General features: G+C 36.4%; 1 protein-coding gene across 13 annotated transcripts in view; it reads right to left on the bottom strand.

The window, feature by feature from the left end:
• NLGN1 (neuroligin 1) overlaps positions 1-24359 on the bottom strand; it is a 381690-nt gene that overhangs the window by 200563 nt on the left and 156768 nt on the right. For 8 of the 13 annotated variants that reach the window (XM_065073820.1, XM_065073819.1, XM_065073818.1 and 5 more), the window contains one exon: positions 1126-1185. The exons of the other annotated variants lie outside the window; for them this stretch is intronic. In XM_065073820.1, the coding sequence (XP_064929892.1) occupies positions 1126-1185 (60 nt within the window). The remainder of the gene's footprint in view (positions 1-1125; positions 1186-24359) is intronic. 13 annotated transcript variants of the gene reach the window in all.

Genomic DNA, 24359 nt, shown 5'->3' on the forward strand with positions numbered 1-24359 from the left:
GTGCATTTCTGTTTGAGTAAAACAGTTAAAGTTCTGTGTGACAATCTTTTTTGAATTAAGAGCCTTGCAGTTTACAAGTTAGGCTTCATCTTAGTATGTGGCAAAAAAGAACCCAGATGTTAACAGAGAAACAAGCAGAAACTGTACCAGCCTTTTATGGTAATTTGTTATACTCATTGACCATAAAATGTACAAAGTATGTGTTTAAGACTCAGAATTTTGAAGCGCATCAATTTCAGGGGATTAGACTACTCAGGAGAAAGAGCCCCTTGTTACCATTTTCATAGCCCTGAAAAATATCAAATCTGCATAGCTTATATGATTAACAGACGTAATTCATAATCAGAATAATATGCTTGACATTTCAAACTTTCGATTTTACTTGGTAATAGGTTTTTCTAAGGGTCAGCACAAGCAGACAGGCATCTTTATATGATTGTAGAAAACAAAAGGGATCAGATTCTTTGAGATGACACCAGTTTAGCTCCAGAGAATGCACTGGTCCTGCACGGAGCTTCACCAACTGCAAATACTGCCCACCATTCGAGGGCACAGAGGTGAGGCAGTTTGCATTTATCTCTATGTGTTCACGGCAATGTAAACGCAGAAGGTTTTCTATTGGGGGAAATCAGTTGCTTAAGAAACACTTTCCAAGAATTTTCTGTATTTTTCCTTTTATAAACACAGCATTTTATATATTTATCAAACTGAGATCAGTCAGTGAAAAAAGAAACATCTTTGTACTTGGTGAAATACATAGGGTTAGAACACATGCAAAAAGGTGTACAGAAAAACTTTAAAAGAGTGTTAGTTTAAATAGTATGGACAAAATTCAGTCAAAAGGTGGGATGCAACTTATCAAAAGTCCATTTCAAGAAAACAAAAAACCTCCTCTTTAAATATTGTTACTGTTTTGTATCAAAACGTAGAACTTAACAACATTCTTTCTTTTTAAAAAATAAAAAAAAATATATGTATAACAACAAGCAAGAAGACAAAACACATCAAAAATGGGAATTAAAAAAAAAAAACTCTTCAAAAGAAGACAAGAAGTCAAAAAAAGAGGGGAAAAAAAGATTTTCAGGGATCCTTGTCATGCAAATCAGTTTGGCGGCAAAAAAATACCTTCATCTTCAGCACCGTCATTATCACCTAAATCATCTGTCTGTTTCTTTGTAAGGGGACCTAGGATTGAGAACGGAGAAAATGGAGGAAAAAAGACAATTCAAGAATATACAAGACCGAGAAAAAAAAACAGTGAATATTAAATTCCCATGGAAGTTTCAAGAAAAACATTTGCAGGGAGGGAAATCTTAGTTTATAGCAACCAATATTTCATTACATTTTCAAACATTACAGCAAAACCTTCCCTAGGGGGTATGGTTATTAGAAACATCTAGCACAAGAATCAAAGAGTGCCCAGTGCTTTATTGTTTTTAAATGAAGAATCAAAGCTTGTTTCCTAAAAGCATACCCACCATAAACTATATTCATCCACTTAATTTAATTGTGTTTTTGTTGTTGCTGTTATTACAAATAGCGGAGACAAGAACTGCCAAATTACCCCTTGCATTTGATGCAATAAGGTGGCTAATAAATGCCTTGACAATTGGTTAAAACAATATTTTCTGTGAAATGCTAATTCACATTTCTAATTTCAAGCACTTAAGCTCATGCTTTACACAAAGATAAGCATGGCTGGGGCTTTTTTCTTTTTCCTCTCTCATTTTCTTTTTTGTATTATTATTTTTTTTTAAACATAGTCATTACATTCTCTTTTAACAGAACCATAGATTATCTTGAAACCTTTGACTACCTGCTGAGATATTTGTAAAGAACCCTGAATATCCATATGTAAACTAGAAACAAGCACGAAATCCTAGACCAACTGAAGACAATTATATTTGCCATTTATTTCAGTGGGGCCAGGGTTTCACCCATAGTGAACAAAAGTTGCATTGAACATGGTAATTGAAGTTTTAGCTTGGGCAAGACATGATATCATAATTCCTTATTTCTATAAATGGATGGTGAGACAAAATTCTTTCATGCCCAGCACCTGTATTATTAACAAGTATTAATAGATTAATCATATTTTCCAATGGGAAAAATGCCTGCTCCTTTACTAAATATTAAAAATATACACCAGAAGGAAAGTCAAAGGCCATTCTGAAAATATTCCACGTCATATATTTTACACACTTACGCACAAACAAAAGACAGTTGGAACCCAGCATTATCTTTCCTTTTTTTTCAGAGCTCTCTCATTTCCATGACATTCTGTAATTTGCATGCAAAAAAGCAATCAGTACACAGGACTAAGTAACAAAAAAAGAAAAGCCAGCCAAGCACAGAGTAGAAAACAAGAACTTTCTCATGCGTAAAATAGCAATAGACAAAAACAATAACAAAAGAAGAGATGAACAGTATGTGTTGATATTTTCAATAGATGTAGGAAAGAGACATGCATTAAGTCTAAGCGCTATGGAGTATTAAAACATTTGTATTTTAAAAGCTCTCTCTAGCTCTGTTATTTTAGAGGATATTAGTCATTCAGCATTAAACCTGTCATTTATAGGTGAAATACCATGTGTTTGAGTGATGCATCTAAAGAAAAAATCATAAAATGTTTGTACCAGGTGCATGGATTTGAGAAACAGAAACAACTCATGAAGTACCATGAGATTTTAACTGTGAAAGCAGAACTGGACCATGTTATTAATACCTTCATTACTGTGTCAGTCAGTTTTTAACTCATTCTAAATACTGAATGCCAGAATTATACATCGTATATTAAACACGAGCATTTTTATAGTCATACCTGCAACAATCATTCTGTTTAGTACAGAGCCTTGGTGAATGCAATAGCTTTTTCTAATACAAGCCCCAAATGTAATCTTTACAATATATGGTATCTAGATAATGTGATCCTACCCAAATACACACATTCAAATGTCTTGCTGCCCATCATTCTCGTACCACAGCAAATTTACTTCTGAAAGAATGAAACTAGAAAAGACACATGCAAAGAGCAACAGTAATTTCATGTTGGGATTTCCAGCACAGTGATGAACAATGGACTTAAAATTCTAAGAACTGTGCACTTAATGGAGCTACGCACTTAACAAAAGCCAGGTGCAGCCAAGGATATATATACACATACACACTTTTAATGGCTTTTTGTTATCTTTCAGGTTTTTAAAAGTCACCAGAATGGAACAAAGTAGCAACTGCAAGGGCAAACAGCACATATTTCTCCAAATAACTCACACAGAGAGGGGCATTTTATTTTCTGAACGAAACCAAGACAATGAACGTTATATGTTTTTAAGAGCTGGCCTTCATGAGATATTTTGTACAGATCATGGTTCCAGATCTCAACAGCAGCTGCATAGCGCACCAAACAACTCAACACAAATGACTGATCTCATACCATCTCTAATTTTACAACAATGTGAAGCATAATTGAGGCTAGCTATTAAAAATAACCTGGATAATTCTAGTATTTATACAGTTGTTTATCTGAAAACCATAAAAAAACCCCAAACAAAACAAAACAAAAATGCAACCACAAAACAAAAATCTTTGTTATAATCATGTTGCAATACGCATTACACACAATTAATTTTGCAGAGGGGATGACCTATTTTTAAGCTGTCACAGATTAAACATGCTTTCTAATACAGCTGTTTATCTATTTCACAACACAGGGGCTCTGCTTGCTTCATCCCCTAAGCAGGAGGACTCATCCCTGATGGAGACATGTGACAGACCCACCACGCACCACGACCACTGCTCTGTTAAGATATAACACGTGATTTCTGCCACGTATTCACTCCAGTCTGCAGATACAATGGATCACATTAATTATATCTCAGTAACAGCTGGCTTAGAAAACTAGAGATCAAAATGCTCCAGACGGATTTTCTGCTACCTGGAGTTACAATATTATCTGAGGTCTAGAAACCAAAGCAGCATTTGGTCCTCATGTGCCAGACATGGAACTACTTACCTTTTATCTGTACTTCACCTATAAATACAGGAATGCTGTGAAATCTAATTTGTAGGTGTAAATTGCTCTGCAATCCCTAAAAGAAACCCATCAGCTCAAGACCCACAGTGCCCACAGCTGTCTGAGGTGCCATATAGGAACACTGAGTGGGTCAACCTGGAATCCTCGAAGCAGAGGCAGAGTTCTGAGCTAAACTGTTTGTGTCCTGTGTTACCCATTTCATGTCTGGCTGCTAAATAAATTCTCTAAAATCCTGAAAGTCATATTAAAAGAAATTCTGGACTAGACTACCACCTGTTTCAGCAATAATTCTCATTCTAAAAATCAGTAAGAAATGGCTTTTGCTTTTGATTCTCTAGATAGCAGACAACACTAACAGCATCGCTGTGTCTGTATCATCATAAAGACTGAAGTCTTGAGTCCTTATACAGGAAAACATGCTGAAATCACTATCAGATAAACAAAATGTTATGGAAAGATCCTACAACATGGGACAGCAATAGAGTTTTTAAGTAAAAATAAATCAGGACTGAAATTGCTTAGTAGGCGCATCATTTTCAGTTATTTTCTGCAGGTTTGAATTCATATTCTAGAGAAAGTTTTTGATTTTGTAAATTAAATGTATCCTTCCACCAGATTTATTTGTTTAGCCCTGACTGTTTATTCAATATATAATTCTTCAGGGTTCTTCCATCATTGTAATATTCTTTTCAGGTAACAGAAACTAATTTTTAAAATACTGAAACTAAGACATGACAGACTAGGAGGCAATCAAACAAAACCAGGGTATACATTTTACAGAATTATGATCACCAAAAGTATTTCATCCACAATTACTTTCTCCTTTTGTCCCACTATAGCTTCTCTTTACCTTCTGTAAAGACTCACTTATTCCAGCTCTTTGAACATTTCCCTTACAAAAATGGGCATCCATTACAAAAAGTCCATTTTATTACTTTTAAGATATAAGCCTTCAAATAGGTACGCTGCCTTATTGCGTTTGCCTAAATTTTAGTTTATGTAATAAATATTAAATATCAACAAAATAATCAGGTACCATAAATAATGTGGGGCAATAAGGATACTAAAGTCTCTAAAATGCTGATGAAAAGAAGATTTACTTATCGGGAGGTGCTCTAAGGTTTTGTGTCATTTAGTCTCATGTTGCTGCATACCCATAACTCTTATTAATGCTAAAGGGAAAGTAGACCCCTAAGTCAGTTTAAAAAGGGCAAGCAGCAATTACTGCATTTTATGTCTCCTAAAGGCAATGAATAGTCTTGCTACAAAAGCTAAAGGAATGCTTTGTGCAGGAGGAACTCCTAACAAACTCGCTATTCATTTAAAAATAGTCCTTACATTATTGAAAATATTATTCAAATATTTATTCTATTTGTATTGCAATCAATGCTCAGGAAGTAACATGATACATTTTAAAATCTCGATAGTTGACTACTGTGTGTTTGCAGATGGCTTTCCTTTGCTCAAAATAACATGCCCCCCTCTCCAGTTAGCTAAAGAGTAATTATGTGCTCAGAAATAATTAAAGTCCAGCCATATTAATTCTGGTTTTTATCATTCCCTTTGATGAAGGACTAGGGTACTTTAGCTCCCAAATACATTAAAGCCGATTATAAATTCTCTCTTTATGGTCTTGATTTGGCAGAAATTATCTGTGGCCTTTTGGACCACGAGTGTGTGGGAGGCATGGAAGCTGCGGATGTCATTAACTTTTTGGCCTGGGAAAGCTATTCATCATTAAAAAGTCATACTGCAAGTTGATACCGTTTTGTAAAACAACTAGAAATCCTCTATGCTTAATAAATCTGTGCTTATGTATACAGCCATTGTTTGAGCCAAAATGTTCTCCTTCAGTAATGAGAAAAACAGGAAAGAAAAAAGGCACCTTTTACATTAGGTTAACTAGATGCCATGGATCTCACAATTTAGAAATCACCACAGTAATAATCATCCTCTGAGTTAAGGTGTCTGTTCAATAACAAGGCAAAGAGGTGAGATTAAGCCGACTGCTGAAATAACAGAGGTATTAGAAAAATTCACTAGGTGGGTTTCAACGCCATGGAATCTGGTAGTGCACATGTTGAATACAATTATACATTTATCTTTAAACTTAAGTAAGTGCCTCCCATCCATCCATTGCTCTTTCTTGTTCATTAGTCCATTTTTTAATTGAGCAATGAAGATCTGTAAAGTGTAATCACATCACCTTTTCAGGCTCTGCCTTCATATCCAAATACAAAATAACCAATCCTTTGTTATTTCAACTATCATTTTTACGCATAAGACTCTCAAACAACAACAAAAAAAAAACAACTGTGCTGAATTATCACAGTCTAGCAGATGTTAGCTGAGGCACAATAACATGTTGTACCTGTTTTTAACTTAAAAGAAATTAATGATGAGTTATAATTAACAGTCTTCGGGCCTCAACATTTTCAGTGAAGAGAATTCAAAAATAAAATTCTTATATGTTGAAATTAAAACAGAACTATGTAATATTTTTATTCTTATAAATGTAATGACTAATTGGAAAGATACAGCATAATAGTTATTTGATGAATAACTTTATAAAATCATCTTCTTTCATTTGAAAATTAGAGAGTTGTCAGCAAAAATAAAAGAAGTAGAATTCCTTACATAAAATATATTTGGAAGATACAAATGGCAGCTGAGTTTTAAGAAACACATAACTGAAAAAAAATATCTCTATTATCATACTTTGTTGCAACAGACAAAACAATCTACTTAATATTTTCCCTTATTACTGTCTTGCTTTCAGCATATGCTCACTCTTTTCCGTGTTATTTTGTCCCCATTAAATTCCTTTGATTTCCATATTGTACTTACTTGCAGTATTTGTACTTATCAGCAGAGCAAGGCCCTGGTCGACTTCGCTTTTTGATGGTAACATTTGCACTCATGTTTTAACAACAAATGAAGGCACAGACCTCGGTTGTTTCACATCTTACTACCTGATTTGTGATGACAATCAAGTACTGTAATTAGAGCTGCAAGTAACTCAAATTTGCATCTGCAAGTGAATGACAGGTGCAAATTGAACCCACAAAAGGGTTGCCAGCTTTCTTTGAAAATGTACATGTATAAATGCTTTGTCACTAAAGCAGCTATTCTGACACTTCAAGACTAACTCCTGCTGTGTCTTTTATAACAGCATATTGCTGAAGTGTTACACAGAAAGAACGTCTAATCCCGAACCTTTTTATTCACAAGATTAATCACACTGGCTGGATCTTGATTTCCCTTAAATCTGAAGGAACTTCATTACTGAACACTAGATTTGTATGAATTTAAATGAGATCAGAATCTGGGAATGTAGACAGGTTTCACTCCTCTGCTTCTCATTTCAGGTGCAGCTTGAAATTCAGTGTATTCTCAGAGGTGAAGGCACTTTACGTTCTCATGTCCTGTGGAGAGCAGCCCAGATTAATCTTCATATCAGGCTCTCTTTAAATCCCATTTCCCTTGCAATAGGCCACTTTATAAATTCAACCGCCTTTCTAGAAGGCTTTTGGTTACGTGATGTGCCTTACATGGAGTCATGCAGCTTTACTAGAAAAGTAGGGAGGATAAGTAGAGATCGTTGGGTGAGCCATGGTGTCCTGGGGCTCATCCACACAGCAAAGCTCAGCCCTGAAGACATGTCCACCTGCTCCCTCTGCCTGCAAGTGCTCCCTCACAGTGTCCCACAAGAGAGTATTTCGGATGAGTGAAACTCTGCTCCTTTCTGCCCCTGCACCACAGACGCAGGGACACCACTCACACGAAGGAGATTTGCCAGCCAGGACAGGTTCAAAGACAGCACAGGTACTTTTTTCCCAACTTTACATGAAATATAAAGCTAATATCCTAAGAGAGCTGCCTGCTGATCCTCATAGGGTTGCAATGAAAACACGGCTCATGCACGGAGTATACTTCGTACTAGGAGGAAGCAATTCAGTGCAAGAGCAAACAGCCTGATAATTATTCTATACATCACAGCTTCTGAACTGCTCTGACTTCTCTTCTAGCCAACAGGAGAAGAAAAAAAAAAAAAAAAAACACATTGGAGAAGAGAGAGAGGAGAGAAAGATGTTCATTTATTTTCTTTCCAGTGGAAGTAAGGAAAGCAACAGATATTTAGGGTAAAGCAGTGGCTGTCCTACCCACTGGAATCATATGTGATGAAAAAGATGCTTCAAATGGATCAGGGCTCTCCTGGCCTAGGTTGACACAGAAAAAAAAAGCCCATGCATTTGACCAGAAACACTATAGTTGGAGCACAAAGCTCCAGATGTGAGGATGGGCAGGTAACATATGAAAAATGAAATTTGTAAGCTATTGGATAGACGTTACAATCAGCATTTACCACTCCAGTGCCACCTCACCTGCCTATATCACAAATCCATACAGCTTTTAACATTTTACTTGCATTAATAATTCACATTTTTTTACAGATACTCATATTCCAGGGTGACACACTACTATAATGAATTGAATACAACACTGCACAGCTGTGCCACCACCTGAGCTTTCAGATCATGAATCTATTCTCTCTACAGGTAATTACTACAATCCAGATCCTAATGAAGACTTATGCACATGCTTGACTTTAAGCCTACGAGTAAGTTCTCTGAAGTCCACAGGCTAAATTGCCTAATAATGTACAGATAGATCCACTACCATTAACAGAGCTGCTCCTATTTGCATCTGGGCCAGGAGGTCAACTCAGGAGTAAAAGTTAAACAGGAATGAGCATCCCAAATTTCTAACTTCCCTTAGCTGTTCTGTGGATAAATCTAATCAACAAATAGAATTTCAATCTCTTGAACATACTACCAAAACTCCGTGAAATTAAATTTTTTTTTATAAATGCATTACTTTTTAGTCTGTGTACCTGCAAATAAAATGCTAATTCATTTTCTACAGTTCTCATAATCAAATTGCTTCCTAATTTTAAAGAAGGTATAAACTCATTTTAGACCAGAAGCTTAAAATAGATGATCATATTTAGCTCATGCAATAGAACTGAAGATTTTTAATTTTAAGATCCAAATGTTCGGTTCCAAAAGGAAGATTTACATAAGCCATCAATATATCAACATTAATATTTGCTTTCTTTCAAAGATCTCTGTAGTGTTACTGTAATAATAGGCAAGCCAGGATGCAATAAGTGCATCCCTTGTGTAAGAATATACAAAGAGGCACAGCTAAGAAAACCACCATCAATTTAGGTAAAACTAGTGAGGTTTGTCCTCTTTTTTTTTTTTCTGCTTTTGTGCTTTTATATGTGTGTTATTTTGTTTCAGACAGGTAGGGTGGGTCATCTACAACAATATGCTATGTTATCAGAAAGCGTTTTCAGCTACCTCATGACTTAAATACCAAAATATAATTAAAACCATACTCAAACCTAAACCATCTTACTTTACTTTTTATTTTATTGTCCCTTTCTATTCTGGAAAATATTCAGCCCAAAACAACAACTTGACAAATAAACATGACCTTTGTAATCTTGCCCTCGAATATCTCTCTCTGGAAAGAAACCAGTCCAGAACAGTACTCTCAGCAGGGGAGACAGATTTGGGATCCTTGCACAAGTAATTACCTTTGCTAGGGACAAACACCGTCAGTTTGCCTTCTGCTGGAAAAGCCTTATCTCCAACTAATTCTATTAACTGCAAAGACTGGTGTTACAGCAGCTATACAGTTTTGTTTATGGCACAGCTGAGCATACAGTCCAACTCTCTTGAGACCCAGTTTCACAGCCTAAATAGCAGAGCAAAATGGTCTTCATGTAACCATGTAATTGAACATTGCAGAGAAAATCAAGTTAATTGTGCATAATATTTTCATACAGAATTTGGAATGAACTAAGTTCTCCCACCCCTCTACTCATGTACTTCACGTCATCTGGTTTGAAGCCACATGCTCAGAGCTCTATATAATTCAGTGTACCACTGCAACCCATGCAGTATTTTACCATCTAGAAATCCACATTCTTGTATACCATAGAGATCATAAGTAACGTGCAAGGCTTATTTTCTCAATTTTCCGAATGAACCACTATCAGTACTACTTAATTCTCCAGCTACCACACAGAGCTGATTTTTTTCAGAAAAGTGGCAAAGGGAAGGAGAATGTTTTTTGTTGACTGTAATCCAACCCTTTCCATCCAGGCTCTCAGCAGACAGTGGGCAGGGAGTTTATAGCCAAAGCACCTTGTTAATCAGCCCTACAGTTCCCCCACATTAACTCTGAATCCCTGTATTTCTTGCCATGCTTTGAGTAAAGAAAATCTGATTCCATTCACAGTAGGCTAAATTAGACACAACTGCACCCTCTTTCATTAATTGTAAAGGTTCGTGTAGAGCAGTGGCCAGAACTTCCCAATCACCTAATGCTGATTCTGGTACCCAAGTCTCAGAATTTCCTTGTTCTTACTATCAAACCCAGGTTTGTCTCTTGTGGTCTCAAGGGCAGAGTTAATACTTCTGATACTTTACACCTGTTTGCATGTATGGTCGTATTTAAATGTTTTAAAATACTCACACAACATTTCTTCCTGGAAGGTAAGGGTGGATGATTTTCTTTCAATTACATATAGATATATGTGTACACACACATATATAGGCGGGTTCGTCTATATGCCTGTTGAACACAGATTCTTCCTACAGATGCGAAGCACTGATCATTATGGAAATATAAACAGAAATACATTTTAAAATCCAATAAATACTAATGCTAATAACCTAGTATTCAGAATACAGTATTTCCATTAACTTGGATGTTAAAAAGAGTAAGAATACTTCAAGCCAAATGTTTCTCCACTATTCAAAGCTTTCAAACCATCCTTAAAAGACCATTTAATTGTGACTGTGGTCACTAGCTTTTAGAAACATAATTATATTTGTTCTCATTACCCTACCTTTTGACAGAATCAAAGTGCAAAGCTCTGAGAAACACTGATGGGAGAACCGAGGGGGCAGCATTTATATGAAAGGCTGTCAGAAGAAAAGTGCCTTGCCGCGCTTATTTTCCTTTATTTACATACTGTATTTTTAGAAGAGCATAATTTTATGCAGGAAAACTCAAAACATCTCAGCAATGGAGCAGTCACAAAACAAGAACAGCACAGCCAGTACTTGAAGATTAGTAGGATCAAATCTTATCATAAGAAAAATCATTTCCACTTTAGCATGTTTTCAATATGAGCATGCTACTTGTTTTGAAACTACAGTTGACTTGCTCTGCATGTTATATTAAGGATTCTCAAATGGATAGATAAAATCCTTATACTGAGCGGAGGATGAAAGGAAATCAGCACATCACTTCTAATCTAGCAGAACTTGCAGACAGGCAGTGATAGTTGGGACCATATATTTACACAGCTACTGTCAACTCTTATATGGACAGAAGGCTCAAAACCCTTCTAGTAGAAACTTTGCCTTCACGCTTACTATTTAATAATTGAATACCTTAACACAGAAGCTAGTGAACAGGAAATGATTATCAAAATAAAATAGATTTACAAAATGTCAAGTCTAGGACTACAATGTATTATTTACAAAAAGCATAGCAAATTTAAAAGCAAAATGTCAGAGTAGCCCTTGCTTCCATTTTCACAATAGCCATTTAGGTGAGAGTAGATGGGTTTGGGACAATATGACATTTCTAATTCTTCGTCTGCTGACAATAACCACGCTCTCTGGAGGAAAGCAACAAAATGCACACCAGATAAAAGCATAACATTTCTCAGCATTGGATAAAAGCTACTCTTGCTTCTATTTATATTTATTTTCCTTCTCAGAAGTCTCCTTGCTTAGGTTACAGTATGGACACAGTTATCAGAGTTTTTATACTGAGCCACGCTTCTCTTTTTTAAAGCTGATCCTAGTGGGGTAAAAGGTACTTTCTTTTCCCTAGCAAATACAGAGAATTTACAAAAACAGTACGAACAACTACATTATAACAATGGCCCAAGCTTTCATGCATGGGTCCTTTTTATGTAACAAAATCAGTGGCTAAATTAAATATGGCATTTTGTAATGACTGCACACACAATATTTAGTTACTTTGTAACCACTTTAACTCTTTAGGGATAATTATCAAGGTTTAAGAGCAGTCCCTAATATGACCACAATATCCTCTGTTTAGAAAGTAAACAAATCTATGAGGAATATTTCTGTGTATATTTAAGCAAACAGCCCTTTCCCAAATCAACCAAAGTTAGTGAAAACATACCGCAATAATCCAAACTCCATCCTGCTGCGCAGAACGAATGCCTACAGCAAATAGAGCAAACTACTGGCACCAGAACAATACTTTAGACTATCAAACTACCAAACAAAATGGGGAAAGTTATTCTTGTAACAGACACCTACCAGCCTGTTGCTGTGGGGCAGCAAAGACTGCATTTGCTATGGACCCAACCGTACAAATCATCTTGGTCCTTGTCTTCACTTCAGCATCAGTAATGAGCAATTTCCACAGCAGCAGGCAAAATTTTAAATTTACTATTTTCCTTTAAGACTTTAGTTTGTAAGCACTGTGGATTCAATAAAGCTTTGGCAATATTTGACAGATCCATTCCAGCTCCTCAGCTACGGGATTATTAACTAAACTGTAAATGCAAGGTTTTAATGTAGATAAATGGGAGCAATCCAATTAACTTCAAGAGATTCTGAGAGCTTTTAACTCATGCCTTCAGACATAGAGATGTGCTAAATGCATAATAACTTTATGATTTAGATGTAGGAGAAAGTTTTAGAAATTTATATGGGCATAGATGACCTCTACATTTGTTGCCAATCTGAGAGTTAAAAATAATTCTCTTTCTCCTGGCATTTTCTGTGTGCAATTTGGGTACATCTGATGGAGAAAAACTAGACGCAGACATAATAGTTTGAAAACAAAAGAAAAGGAACCTATTATTGATAGCAACACCTCAAAAAGAAACAATAAACTGTTTACTTTTATTGGTGAAATCTGGTTTCCTGGAAACAATACTGATTGGGATCACTGATTAGTGATATTCAGCAAGTCTTTTTATGCTAAAGTTTTTTTGATAGAATAGTTCTGTTATCACTGTTCTGCAATCTTATATTTTTTTGAAGTAATGATTATAGACATAATCAGACTTCTATATAGACAAAACATGAATTAACTGCTTCATTTAAAAGAAGAAATTTAATAGTTTTATATTGTCAGAAACTGTTAAAAAGCAGAATGGATATATGTTGCAATGTAAAGCAACAGAAACAACTTTGCAATTAGTATTACTTGTAAATTAAAATGATTTACATATAAGGTTATTATTCAGTGTTATTCAGTTGTTTGCCTGCTGAGCTAGGTTATGTCCTCAGTTTGGAGCTGCTTTCATAGAAGTTCCAGAACTTCTTCTTGGCCATTCCCTGCAAGCCTTTCAGCTTAACTTCCAACTTCATCCCAACCCAGCACAAGCCATTAGTGTAAAAGTAACTTCGGAGTTTTGCAGATTTTCAACAGGCTGTGCCTGTTGCAATAGGCTGCTTCCCAATCACAGCTGTATGATTGACACCACTGCAAATAACACCTGAGCTGGCTTTCCTCGAGTCTGAATAACATACACCGAAACTGGAACTTTAGTAAGGGCTTTAATTCTGTCAAAGAGCTGGGACTAACACTGCAATAACTAGCTTACAACAATCAAATAGCCTAACACCACCCTTTGCAGTGTCAGTATACCCTTTGTCTTTAAAGGTGCCATTCTCAGGACCAGTGTCTCTCACTAGTAATGATGAACACTAATGATGATGAACAAAGTAATTTATGCCATAATGGAAGTCAGCATACACTGGCTTTTCATTAGTGATTTAAGTGCCACAGTGGCATACCCAAATTCAAGGGAAAGACTTATAAATTTTGGAGTTATAGACTTAAAATTTAAAGGACTGAATGTAGATTCCCACAGGCGAGCTAGGCATCTAAATAAGCAAGAACCATGCCGATAGCGGACTTTCCAATAAAGAACAATCACATAGCTGATACAGCCAGTGTAGCCAACAGAACGATATCACACCCTGACGTAGACCCCTACACCTGCAGGTACCATGAACTCTCCCACACCATCTCTCCTCAAACTCCAATAGGTGTTTAGACAGTCAGGTCACAGAGAGCTACAGGGTGACTCCTGCACACCGGTGTCTTCATCTGGAGCTGAATCCCACTCCCAGTTACCAGAAATCAGAATTAGACTGACATGGGTAGTGAGGAATACACATCCCTCACATGAACAGTAAGGTTTTTTCAATTCAATTTCTTGACACAATCAATTTTATAGTTTTATAAAACTTGTCAGTCCATTGTCAGCTTTTGTGTGGAGTCCATTTCATGCAGAGAGGAAGAAGTAAATTTATAAATTCTCATTAAGGTGAACATACTGTGTAGCATTACTCCTATAGAATAGGAGTCTGATACTCTATTGTTTTGAATATTAGTGCATGTCATTGAAAGCACAGATGGGTGATTCAAATAAGTATGTGTCACATGCAAAATTCACTGAACCTTTAAAGTCTTCCAACTAGTTGCATCTGTTATATCTATGTCAAATAATGAACTACAAAGCCTATTTTGAGCTTCAAGCTTGAATTAAAGGTCCCCAACATCCTTCCCTCCCACAGTCCTTTAGAGCAAAAACCAATATTCCTGGGACATATGAAGGCAAAACAAAAAGAACATAGAAACCTAGACCATTTTGGTAACAAGAGGTTCCATTAAAATCTGTCCCATTACAACCACTCAGGCCAAAACAACCTGTGATCTTATACCCATCTATTAAAATTTCTTACCTGAAAAATGTTCCAATCCCCTTTTGCTAAAAATTTGCCTCAAAGTTTCATTTTAACTTTGAATTTAAATTTTCTTAAAAAGAAAATTATATACTTGATGGACCACAGCTGTCTGAAAAGTACATATTTGATAGGCATACAGTACTAATTTGGAAAATGAGTGTGATTTACTTGATGAGTCACAATGAATGTCTGCAAATATATATCCAAGGTCTTTAGAGACTAGCCTTGCAAGCTGTATTACATAGAAATCATACTTAAACACATGAACATCTCCCACGAAAAAGAATGGAGGCCAAAACTAACAGCTCCCATCTTCCTTACCACTTTCATGCTTTTAGTTGATGAAGTCCCAAAATAAGATACAGTTGAAGAGCACAAATACTGAAATCAACAGATTTTCCCAGTTTAACCTATTCTGTAGCACAGCAACGGACAGCCCCTGCAGCTCCATTAAATCCAGGCACCTCGGGTGCTGGTCTGGCTATGAATGATGGGAACGGGTCCGGCTTTCTGCAGCACACTGCCGGCTGCTCTCTCTCCTTCAGGTCCCGCAAACATGTGTTTGCCTGGTTATATGTCAGAGGAAATATGGATATTGAGTCCTAGGGAGGAGGCAGAGTGGGTAGAACAAGCAGGATGAAAGTGCACAGACATGACTCCATCTGAACTCCATCTGTGAACAACACAGATTACTTGACAAATCTGTACCTGGTAGGGCAATCCTGCTTATCAGGTTTCCCTCTCAACTTTATCTTGAGGAAGATTGTACAGAACAATTCTGGCAGTATCAAAAACCTTCAGATTTCCTATATTTCAATGTAAGGAAGGAAAAGAAGGGCATTTTGCATCAAGTCATCCTCCATCTAACAAAGATACTTGAATAATTAGTGCAGTGCACTGCCAGAAACACGACATTTCCAACACAAATCTGAAAACATATTCATTGATAGCATTAATTTAAGATAATCAGGTGACTAATTGGGTGACTAATAATATTAGTGAATAGAAAAGGAAGTTGAGATTGTAATCAGCGGCAAATCTCAGCTCCTAGAAATTCACCAGGCAGAACACTGAATACTAAGCCATAATGATCACATACTTGCTTCTTATTTGCTAATATAAAATGCGAAAGCCTTGAAAACTAAGAGAAAGTATGTTTATTACCATTATAAGCCATCAAGCTGTTTTAAATCTGTTGGGTTTCTTTCTCTTTAATTTACAAAGAAAACAAACTTTTCAAAACACTGCAAGTCAGCCTCAAAAAAGCATTTCTTTGAGCAGTTTCTCATAGAAAGTAAAATAATGAAATTAAAATCACCTCATGTACCTAAGGATAGTACATGTTGTACAGTGAGAAATTAAGGCTATGGTAATTATGTAGCAAAGCGTTTAAGATTTAAGCATTTGAGCAACTTTAAATACACGAGTAACTCCTGTGAGTGTCATTGGATTCATCCTGCTTACACAAAGAGGATCTTCAGAAGATATTTCTGAGAAGATAGTTCAGAGAAGTCTTAAAATGTGTTTTAAGAAACAGGCTAGAAGGGAAAGGAAATTTACTGTGGATAGTTGCCAGCTGATTGTTTTTAATTATTTTAACAATGCTAGGGCTTTTCAGTTTGGTTGCTAATGATACAGTATAGTGCCTAAAGCTCCATGTCAAACTTTCTGACAAATAAATGTCAAGTTGTAAAATTATACAATAACCATGCCTTTTTTTGCTTAAATATTTTGCAGGGCTTAAGCATCTGGATAGCAGCAGAATGTCAGGCAACCGAGAATAAAAATCCAAACCAGCTAATTTAATTATAGGAATTACCAGCAAATGTAAATGAAAAATTTAAATTTTATAAAATAATTTCTCCTTCCTTCTTTTAATGGTATGATAGTAAGCTCTTCCAGTATGTAAACTCATGAGAATAATATCATAATCACATTTAACACACAAAAAATTCCTACATCTATGAATAGTTAAGTTAGTCAAAGGTTAATTAGCACCTGCAAAAGGGAAACTGAAGTTACTCCAGCAACATTTGAAATCTATCCTCTTTTTTAAAAAAAAAAAAAAAAAAGAAAAGCATTAAAAATTGCATCAAGATGACTGTTAGAAATGTGCTACAGATTGATTCCTTACTTATTAGTTTTAATGACTGATAGAGTCAAGAAGAATTGCAGATTCTTATTTTTGCCTAGTGGTAAACCTGAAAACAAGGCAGCTGGCTGCTGTATTAAAACCCTTACATTGCAACATAGTAGCTAGATTGTAAGGCAAGGAGGAAAGTATTTACAACTCTCGATCCATTTTAGTAAACCATGACTCCCTGATCATATGAAAGGCCCCAAATGAATATAAAAGCAGTCTTTTCTAAAAATGAAAAAGCAGAAAGGCAGGACAAGGCCCATATTACAAAAGCAAGTTGCGGTTATGCCCTACTTTACAAGCCTGAGTGGAATTCACGTGGTTCATGAGCCTTTGGTAGCCTTTTATGAAAAGATGTATTTCTATTTTGCTGTGTTTTCTGAAATGCACACGGTTCTGAGGTCAACATTTTGCTATTAAAAATAAGTAGTTCACACAGCACTTAGATGTCTGCAATCTTTTTAGAAATATTGCAGGCACTTGCACATATATAAAAAGCATTTTTCAGCAGCAGTTGCCACATTTTACTTTTGGAAGAGTTAAAGGATAGGAGTAACTTTAGATGTAGGTTTCCTTGGGCTTTAGGAGGATGAAAGGGATTAATGGAAAGTCACAAGAGGTGGATGGAAGAAGAAATGGAAATAAGAGGAGAGTGCTATTGGATGTAGCTTATCCTTTCCCTAGGCAGTGGTTAGAGGTGTCAACTAAAAGGAAAAGGATTGACTACTTCTTGTTTCGTGTTCCCAAGTTATTCCAACAGAAGGATCAGCATGGTCAAAATGGGATTTTCCTACTCTCTTTGTTAAGAGCAAGACTAAGGCTGTGATGTCCTTTATGCAGAATTTGATTCAGTGTAAAACTCTTCACTCCTTCCGGCTAAGAGTTACTAGAGTGGCTGGGTAGAACTCTACGTGCTCCTTGTTTTATTAGAGGATTTGGAATAAAGCTGAAAAATGTATACCATGCAATTATGTGTTGCCCTTTTTTGAAAAAATATATATTAAAAAGATTTCCAGCACTCCTTGAGATTTGTGCATGGCAACACTGAACTGGATTTATGCCAATTCAAATTATTACAGACAAAGGAATGGCAACTGCCTATCAGGCACTCCGTATAGCAAAATGATTCTTTATTAAGTATATGTTGCTGTATTATCACTTTTTAAAATGTCATTGGGATGAATAACACATCCATAAGTGTGCGACTGAGTTTGAAATCCTTCCTAGTATTTAAAAATAAGAATGCATCATGTTCCTAGGGACATCACCCATCTAAAAAGTCCTACCGGACTGGAAAACCTCCCACTGCTAATACAGATCTTTGTACAAATAAGAGCAGTGGGTGATGCAAGTTAAACTGCTTTTCTGCTGCACAGGCAAAAGAAAACAAAAATCTGCATTTGCAAGAGTATAACCCATTACTCCATGAATATTTGATAGACTTTGCGAACACAATGCACGCAATATTGCAACAAACAAGGTTTCTTAAAAGCCTACATTGAATTTCATTTATAATAAAAAGCCTTTCCTCAAAAATATTAAGCTGCACAGTTTGTGAGCGATCACTCTAAATTTTGAAATATAAATACATTGGAAACAATGTTGTAGAAAATGCCTTGTTAAGTCTGTGCATAATGTCAAAGGTGAAGAAAAAAAACTACGTAAATTTCAAAAGACAGTATACTATCATGGATTTTCTACAAGGGTAGGAATTTTAACATTACTTGGCAGGCCTCTGGGCCTGCCAAGCATATAATAGTTCTGGGAGTAACGTTTATGTTTCTGACTATCAGATTATAGGAAGCACAATGCAAAGACTCAAAATATAGAACAGATGGCAACTGAAATGAATCAGGTTCTGTGAATGTAAGACATGACACAACTATGCTAAATTTAATTTCTAGATTTCAGAAAACAGGAAACTGAACAGATATGTAACAGAAATGAGAAAATAAACAGATATGCTAGAGAACTGTTTGAGATTAAACCCAACATACAAGCATGGTATGACAACAGTGGAAAAAACAGGAACTACTGCAAAAGCAAGATACCTAAAGATTGAAACTAGGCTTAGCATAAGGTGACTTAAGCATAATCCTCCCACAGCGCTTTGTGCAGCTTTTAAAGGCTGAGCAGAGGGAAAGGAAAGTCAAAGGTTCAACTATTGTGCAGTTTTTACATTAATTGCAATTTATAGGGTTATATAGATTCAGGGTCTTCTGAGATCTGAGCTAGAACCAATTGAAGAAATTTTCAGAGGCACACAAGGGAGTTAAGCAGTATGTTTCCACAGCCTTTTGACCCTCACTTCTTGATGCCTTCAACATTTTGTGTTTGTTACTGTTCTTACAACACTCATGTGTACCTGACTATTTCTTATAAATGAATGAATTTATGATCACAATTCACCTGTGAAGTACACATGGTTTTGCATTTCCATTTGGGAGAATGAAAACCAAGTGAGTGACGAAATGACTTGCTTGAGGTCACCTAACAAGTGTTGTAGAAGTGACTTAGAATTTTCTCATCTCATTGTGCATTCCTCTCTGCCAAGCTTGTACACATTTTGAGCACTGAGAAGTGAAATGCATTTTTGCCATCACATGTGATTTAAAAAAAACCAACCAAGCAACAAAAACAACCCACACCCTTAAGAAGTTTTATAGTATGTTGCTTATTTCTACACAGTTTGGCAAAAAAAAAGTGGGAATACTATAGTCACTAGTCATCATTTTTAATAGTTTTATTTCTGGGAAATATATTCAACATTTTCTCTACCTTACTCTATGAGTATCTTAAGGCTATTACACAGTACATTTTTTCTTATTGCTGTTTCTGCTAAGTCCTTTCTTCCAGGAAACACCAAAGAACAGATATATTTTTCCCCCAGTCATTTACACAGAGCTTTGACATTTTCTGCATTTTTTTGTGACCTTGGAAAAAGTAACTGAATGATTAACACAGAAATACAAGATAGACCTCAGCTAGAAATGGTAGTTCAAGTGGTTTCCTATGAAGTCCCATAATTTAAACTCTCTATTATAAAAATTTTCAAAGCAAAATTAGGGGTTTTTTTACATCCACTGGAGGTGGATGCCCTTTATCGTTTTTCTTCTGTTAACTGCTTTCTTCATCTGTGTGACTTCAATTCTATGATTCCTTTTACAATAGCGGAAATCTTGAAAAGGCTAAATTTCTTTTTCTACTTCCCAAATGGGAAATGGTTAAAACATCAGAAAGGTAAACATCCAAATGCTACCTATACTGCTTCATCTCCCTTCAGAGTTCATAATAATGCTTTCCCACTTGGTTTTAGTCACAACTACCGAGCACAGGGTAATCTCACTCGGCCAGTTATTGCACAATATGCCACAGATAACATCTGCTGCTGTGCATTGGCCAAGTGTGGAAAAGCTGTATCCTTAACAACCCTGTGGAGCCCTGTTTTGTAGTCTTAAGGCAGGAGTAATGAGCGTACAACCAATGCTGACATAGGTATCAAGGATAAATTAAATGTGGGATTTTGTGCCTTTTCACTTTTGTCCCTTATAAGACAGATTTAACCATGACATAGTACAGCAATACCCTACTTGGAACTGCATATTTTTGGCTAAATCAAAGCACATAATCTCTTCATCATCTGATGTGCCTTCCACTGGGGACAACATCAGACTTGCATGTCGGTCTCATACGTGCGGTCTCACAGGTCACTCCTGTCTTTCATTTTGAGGAGCCTGTGGAAGATCTGTTCTGGTAAGGAACGTGACTTAAGCTTAATATATCAGCTCTACTGACAAAAAGTGGTACAGATAATACTGCACAGGGGAGACCTCCCTCATTCACTTGTCCTCAGACTCCCCCAGTTTGGTCCTGGCAGGCTCCCTGTGTTAGTACGTGCTTCCTCTGGTAAGGCCTGAAATAAGAGAGCTTTTATTTTTCTCCTGCTAACTGGCTGAAAACTATTTTACAAGGCTTGCTGAGAAAAAGCCAGTGTAATATTTTTGAGTCACTATGTGCCACCGCAGATAAAAAAAGTGGAAAAAGGGATGCATCTAAAAGCAATGAATACATCACCTTTATTTCCCATATCCTGGCAAGGCAAGGCAAGCCCCTGCTACAGGGTCTAATCATGAGCCCAGAACTGCAACTAACACTTATGCTTTTGCTAGAGATAAAACCTATTTGAAATGTGCAAAAATTCCTTTCTTTGAGATTCTGTCATGCAAATCAGCTTGCATTCTTCCTACTCCTGCCTCTTCCTTCTATTGCCACTTTAACCTTTCCAAATTTCCATTTTCAAGAAAAAAAAAAAAATCTCTTCAGTTTATAGAAAATTTTATTATAAAGTGGGATTTCCTGCAGCTGCCTACCCGTCCTTCCACTGTGGTTTTAATCAGAGTATTGTTCTGGCTGTAGCACACAGAATGCTCTTCTGTTTGCGGTCATTTACATTTTACTAATAAGTCAATGGAGTGCTCTCTTTATTTTCTGGTCTCAGTACCACATCAACCTGAATCCCAACCAAACTTATGATTTTGGTTCTGTATTTTGTTGGTTTCTGTCCCATTTGGGAAACCTCTGTGGCTAATTTTTGTGTGCTCCATCAAATTAGCTTCTGTTCCTCTTGTAACTCCTAGTGATTTCATAGCACGTCTAGAATGGATTTTTGTATCTTTGTCAGAAAGAGTGCTGAAGTTTTCATTGAGTCCAAAATGCTAATGGGTCACTAACACTGGTCATCTAAAAAAAAGAAGAGTCTAACTGTAAATTCCTTCTCATTTAATTTGTTCTGCTTCCACCCTATTGAGTTTATAACAGTCAATTCCAATGAAGTTATTCTTAAACCAGTAAAAATCAAATCTGGTTTTGTACTTAATTTTCATTTATCCAGCCCATCATGATTAACGGAATTTTCTTCACTGCTGCATTAAAGACGGATCTTGCCTGGATGTTCTCTGTAACCAATTTCCCATCCGCACGCAAAACTCTTAACTCAAGCATGGAGTAACTACAGCGTTCCCGTTGATCCTTTAAAGTACAGACTAACACTACAGTGCTGCTTACTGTAAAATAATAATCCACATGCTTTGCACTGAGACATGTTAAACCTCTCAGGTAAAAATAATCCTCTCATAGCTATTCAGCATTTCTCCATGGTCCCCAAAAGACAAATTCTCCTGTGCTTCTCTGATAAAGAAGAGTAGACCATCTCAGCTTAGTGGGTCACTATGAAGGTGACATCTGACATCCCATGGACACAAACAAGTGCTGACAGCACCAGCACCGAGACAGAAAAGCAGAATGTGTTCAAGGGTGGCGTTTCAATGCAGCTGTCAAGGCAGGAATTCACATAAAGGCTGATCACCAAAACTCTCTCTTGTTCAGAAGACTCTTCTTCCAAAGCAGACCAGACTTCCAGGGGAAACAAATGCCTGTTGCTTCCTTGCTGAAACAACGAGTTTGTAAATGCCAGCTGGCTTGCTAGGCTAGAGTCTCCATAAACCTGCAATTGAATCACTAAAATCATCCCTAACTATTAGCAATTTGACGCCATTCAACACTTTGCAACTGCACAAAGGCGATTCCAAGGCAGATACCTGAGAATATGAGAGAAACAATGCAACTTCTGAACAGTGAAAATGTAATTATTTCATGGATAAGTTTGTTGTCCATACCAGAAAGATTTAATTTGTAATGACGGTGGCTAGAGATTCAAGTTCATGACAGAAACTTTACCAGTGAAATCTTGTCTTTCCTGTTAGTATTGAACTGCCAGCCACACTCATTTTTATTCTATCAGTTCTTTTTTCCCAGAATTTTACCATGAATTCTTTATCATGTGCTGTTTATAAAATATTTAAGAAATATATAACCTTACCTACAAAGACATATTTCCCTCTAGCATACTTTTCCCATAACAACCAGAACCGTTGAGTATGAACCTCACAATAAATTAAATAGAAAACACAATTAATAGGAAAAAAAAAAAAAAAAAAGTAACATAACCCAAATCTAATAGCACTAAAAATCTAAAAAAAACCCCTGTCAAATGATGAGAAGCAAAAGCCCAGCATTTTACATACCAAAAGGCTCCCATACCACAAGGCTCCCTGAGGCAATGTGCATCCACCAACCAATGCTCAAGGTAAGTTTCATTCCAAATTATTACCTACGCAGCGAAAGCCAACGCACAGGGAGTACGAAAAAATCAGTGATACCATGATGCCTGTGACCCCCTGGCTGAGCAATGCCTTTTGGGGTTTTTTTTGTACATGAATGAAAAGTTTCAATTAATTCAAAATGCAGCCATTTAATTCCTTAGTCACATCAAAAGCTAACAATGTACCACCCTTCTTTCTTTCTCTACACTGATTCCCCAGAGAATATTCAGTCAAATTCAAGGTCTTGCTGTTACAATTCAAAAGCCTCAAAGGAACTGATTTAAAATACCTGTGGGAGCTCCCCTCTTCACAACACTAACATCCCATGAGAACAACATTCCCCAGAAACTTTGAAGCTGTCATTCTCAAAGATGACAGTTATGATTACAGGAGACAGGGCTATTTCCATAGAGAACTTCAGCTTGGGTTCACAGCAGAGAAGTTTACAGTGACCATAAACATAACAATAAAGTAAAATTCACTTCTGTGGCTTAGTATGCTTAAAGGTGGAAGAGAACAAGTAAAGATAAAGGAGGGACATTACTAGAAGGAGTGGATCACAGAGAAATGAAATTAAAAAGCTATATAATCCTAAGTATTATGTGGGATGTAACACAGATCAGTATTCCAGTTTATTTTGTTATTACTTGGAAAACACATTTTCTGCAGTGAAGATACACAAAAAGACAAGAATACAGATAGGATCAGACTAAAAATCACAAGTGTTCTTACAAGTGAAATGTATGCCTCTGTTAAACAAATTTTTTAGACCTGATAGGAAAACACTTGATGATTTTAATTAACAGAATCATCTGAGAAAGACACATCCCATTTACGCTACATGGGTCACAGTTTGGCCCTTTGGTACTAAGACCAAAAAGGATCTAAAGCTGTTTGTCAGCTCCTTTACAAATTAGATGGCCACATAGGCAAAGGTTTACCTACTGGTGAAATAACACACACAAAAACTGCACAAAGTGAGGGGTTGGAAATAAACCCATGAAACTAGGTCATTTCTTAGTTAAGCCTATCAGTCTGTCTTTACCTTATTTCCCTGTGTCTGGTTATTGCAGTAATCTTGTACAAAATCATTCAAGGATATTTTATCCCGTGTGTGCTGTAACACTGACCTGGAGAAGGCATAGTGCTGAGTTAATAGATAAGCAACAGCTTTAGTTTCCATTTTCATTGATTTT

Source organism: Columba livia, chromosome 9 (assembly GCF_036013475.1).
Source record: "Columba livia isolate bColLiv1 breed racing homer chromosome 9, bColLiv1.pat.W.v2, whole genome shotgun sequence".
Classification (NCBI taxonomy): Eukaryota; Metazoa; Chordata; class Aves; order Columbiformes; family Columbidae; genus Columba; species Columba livia.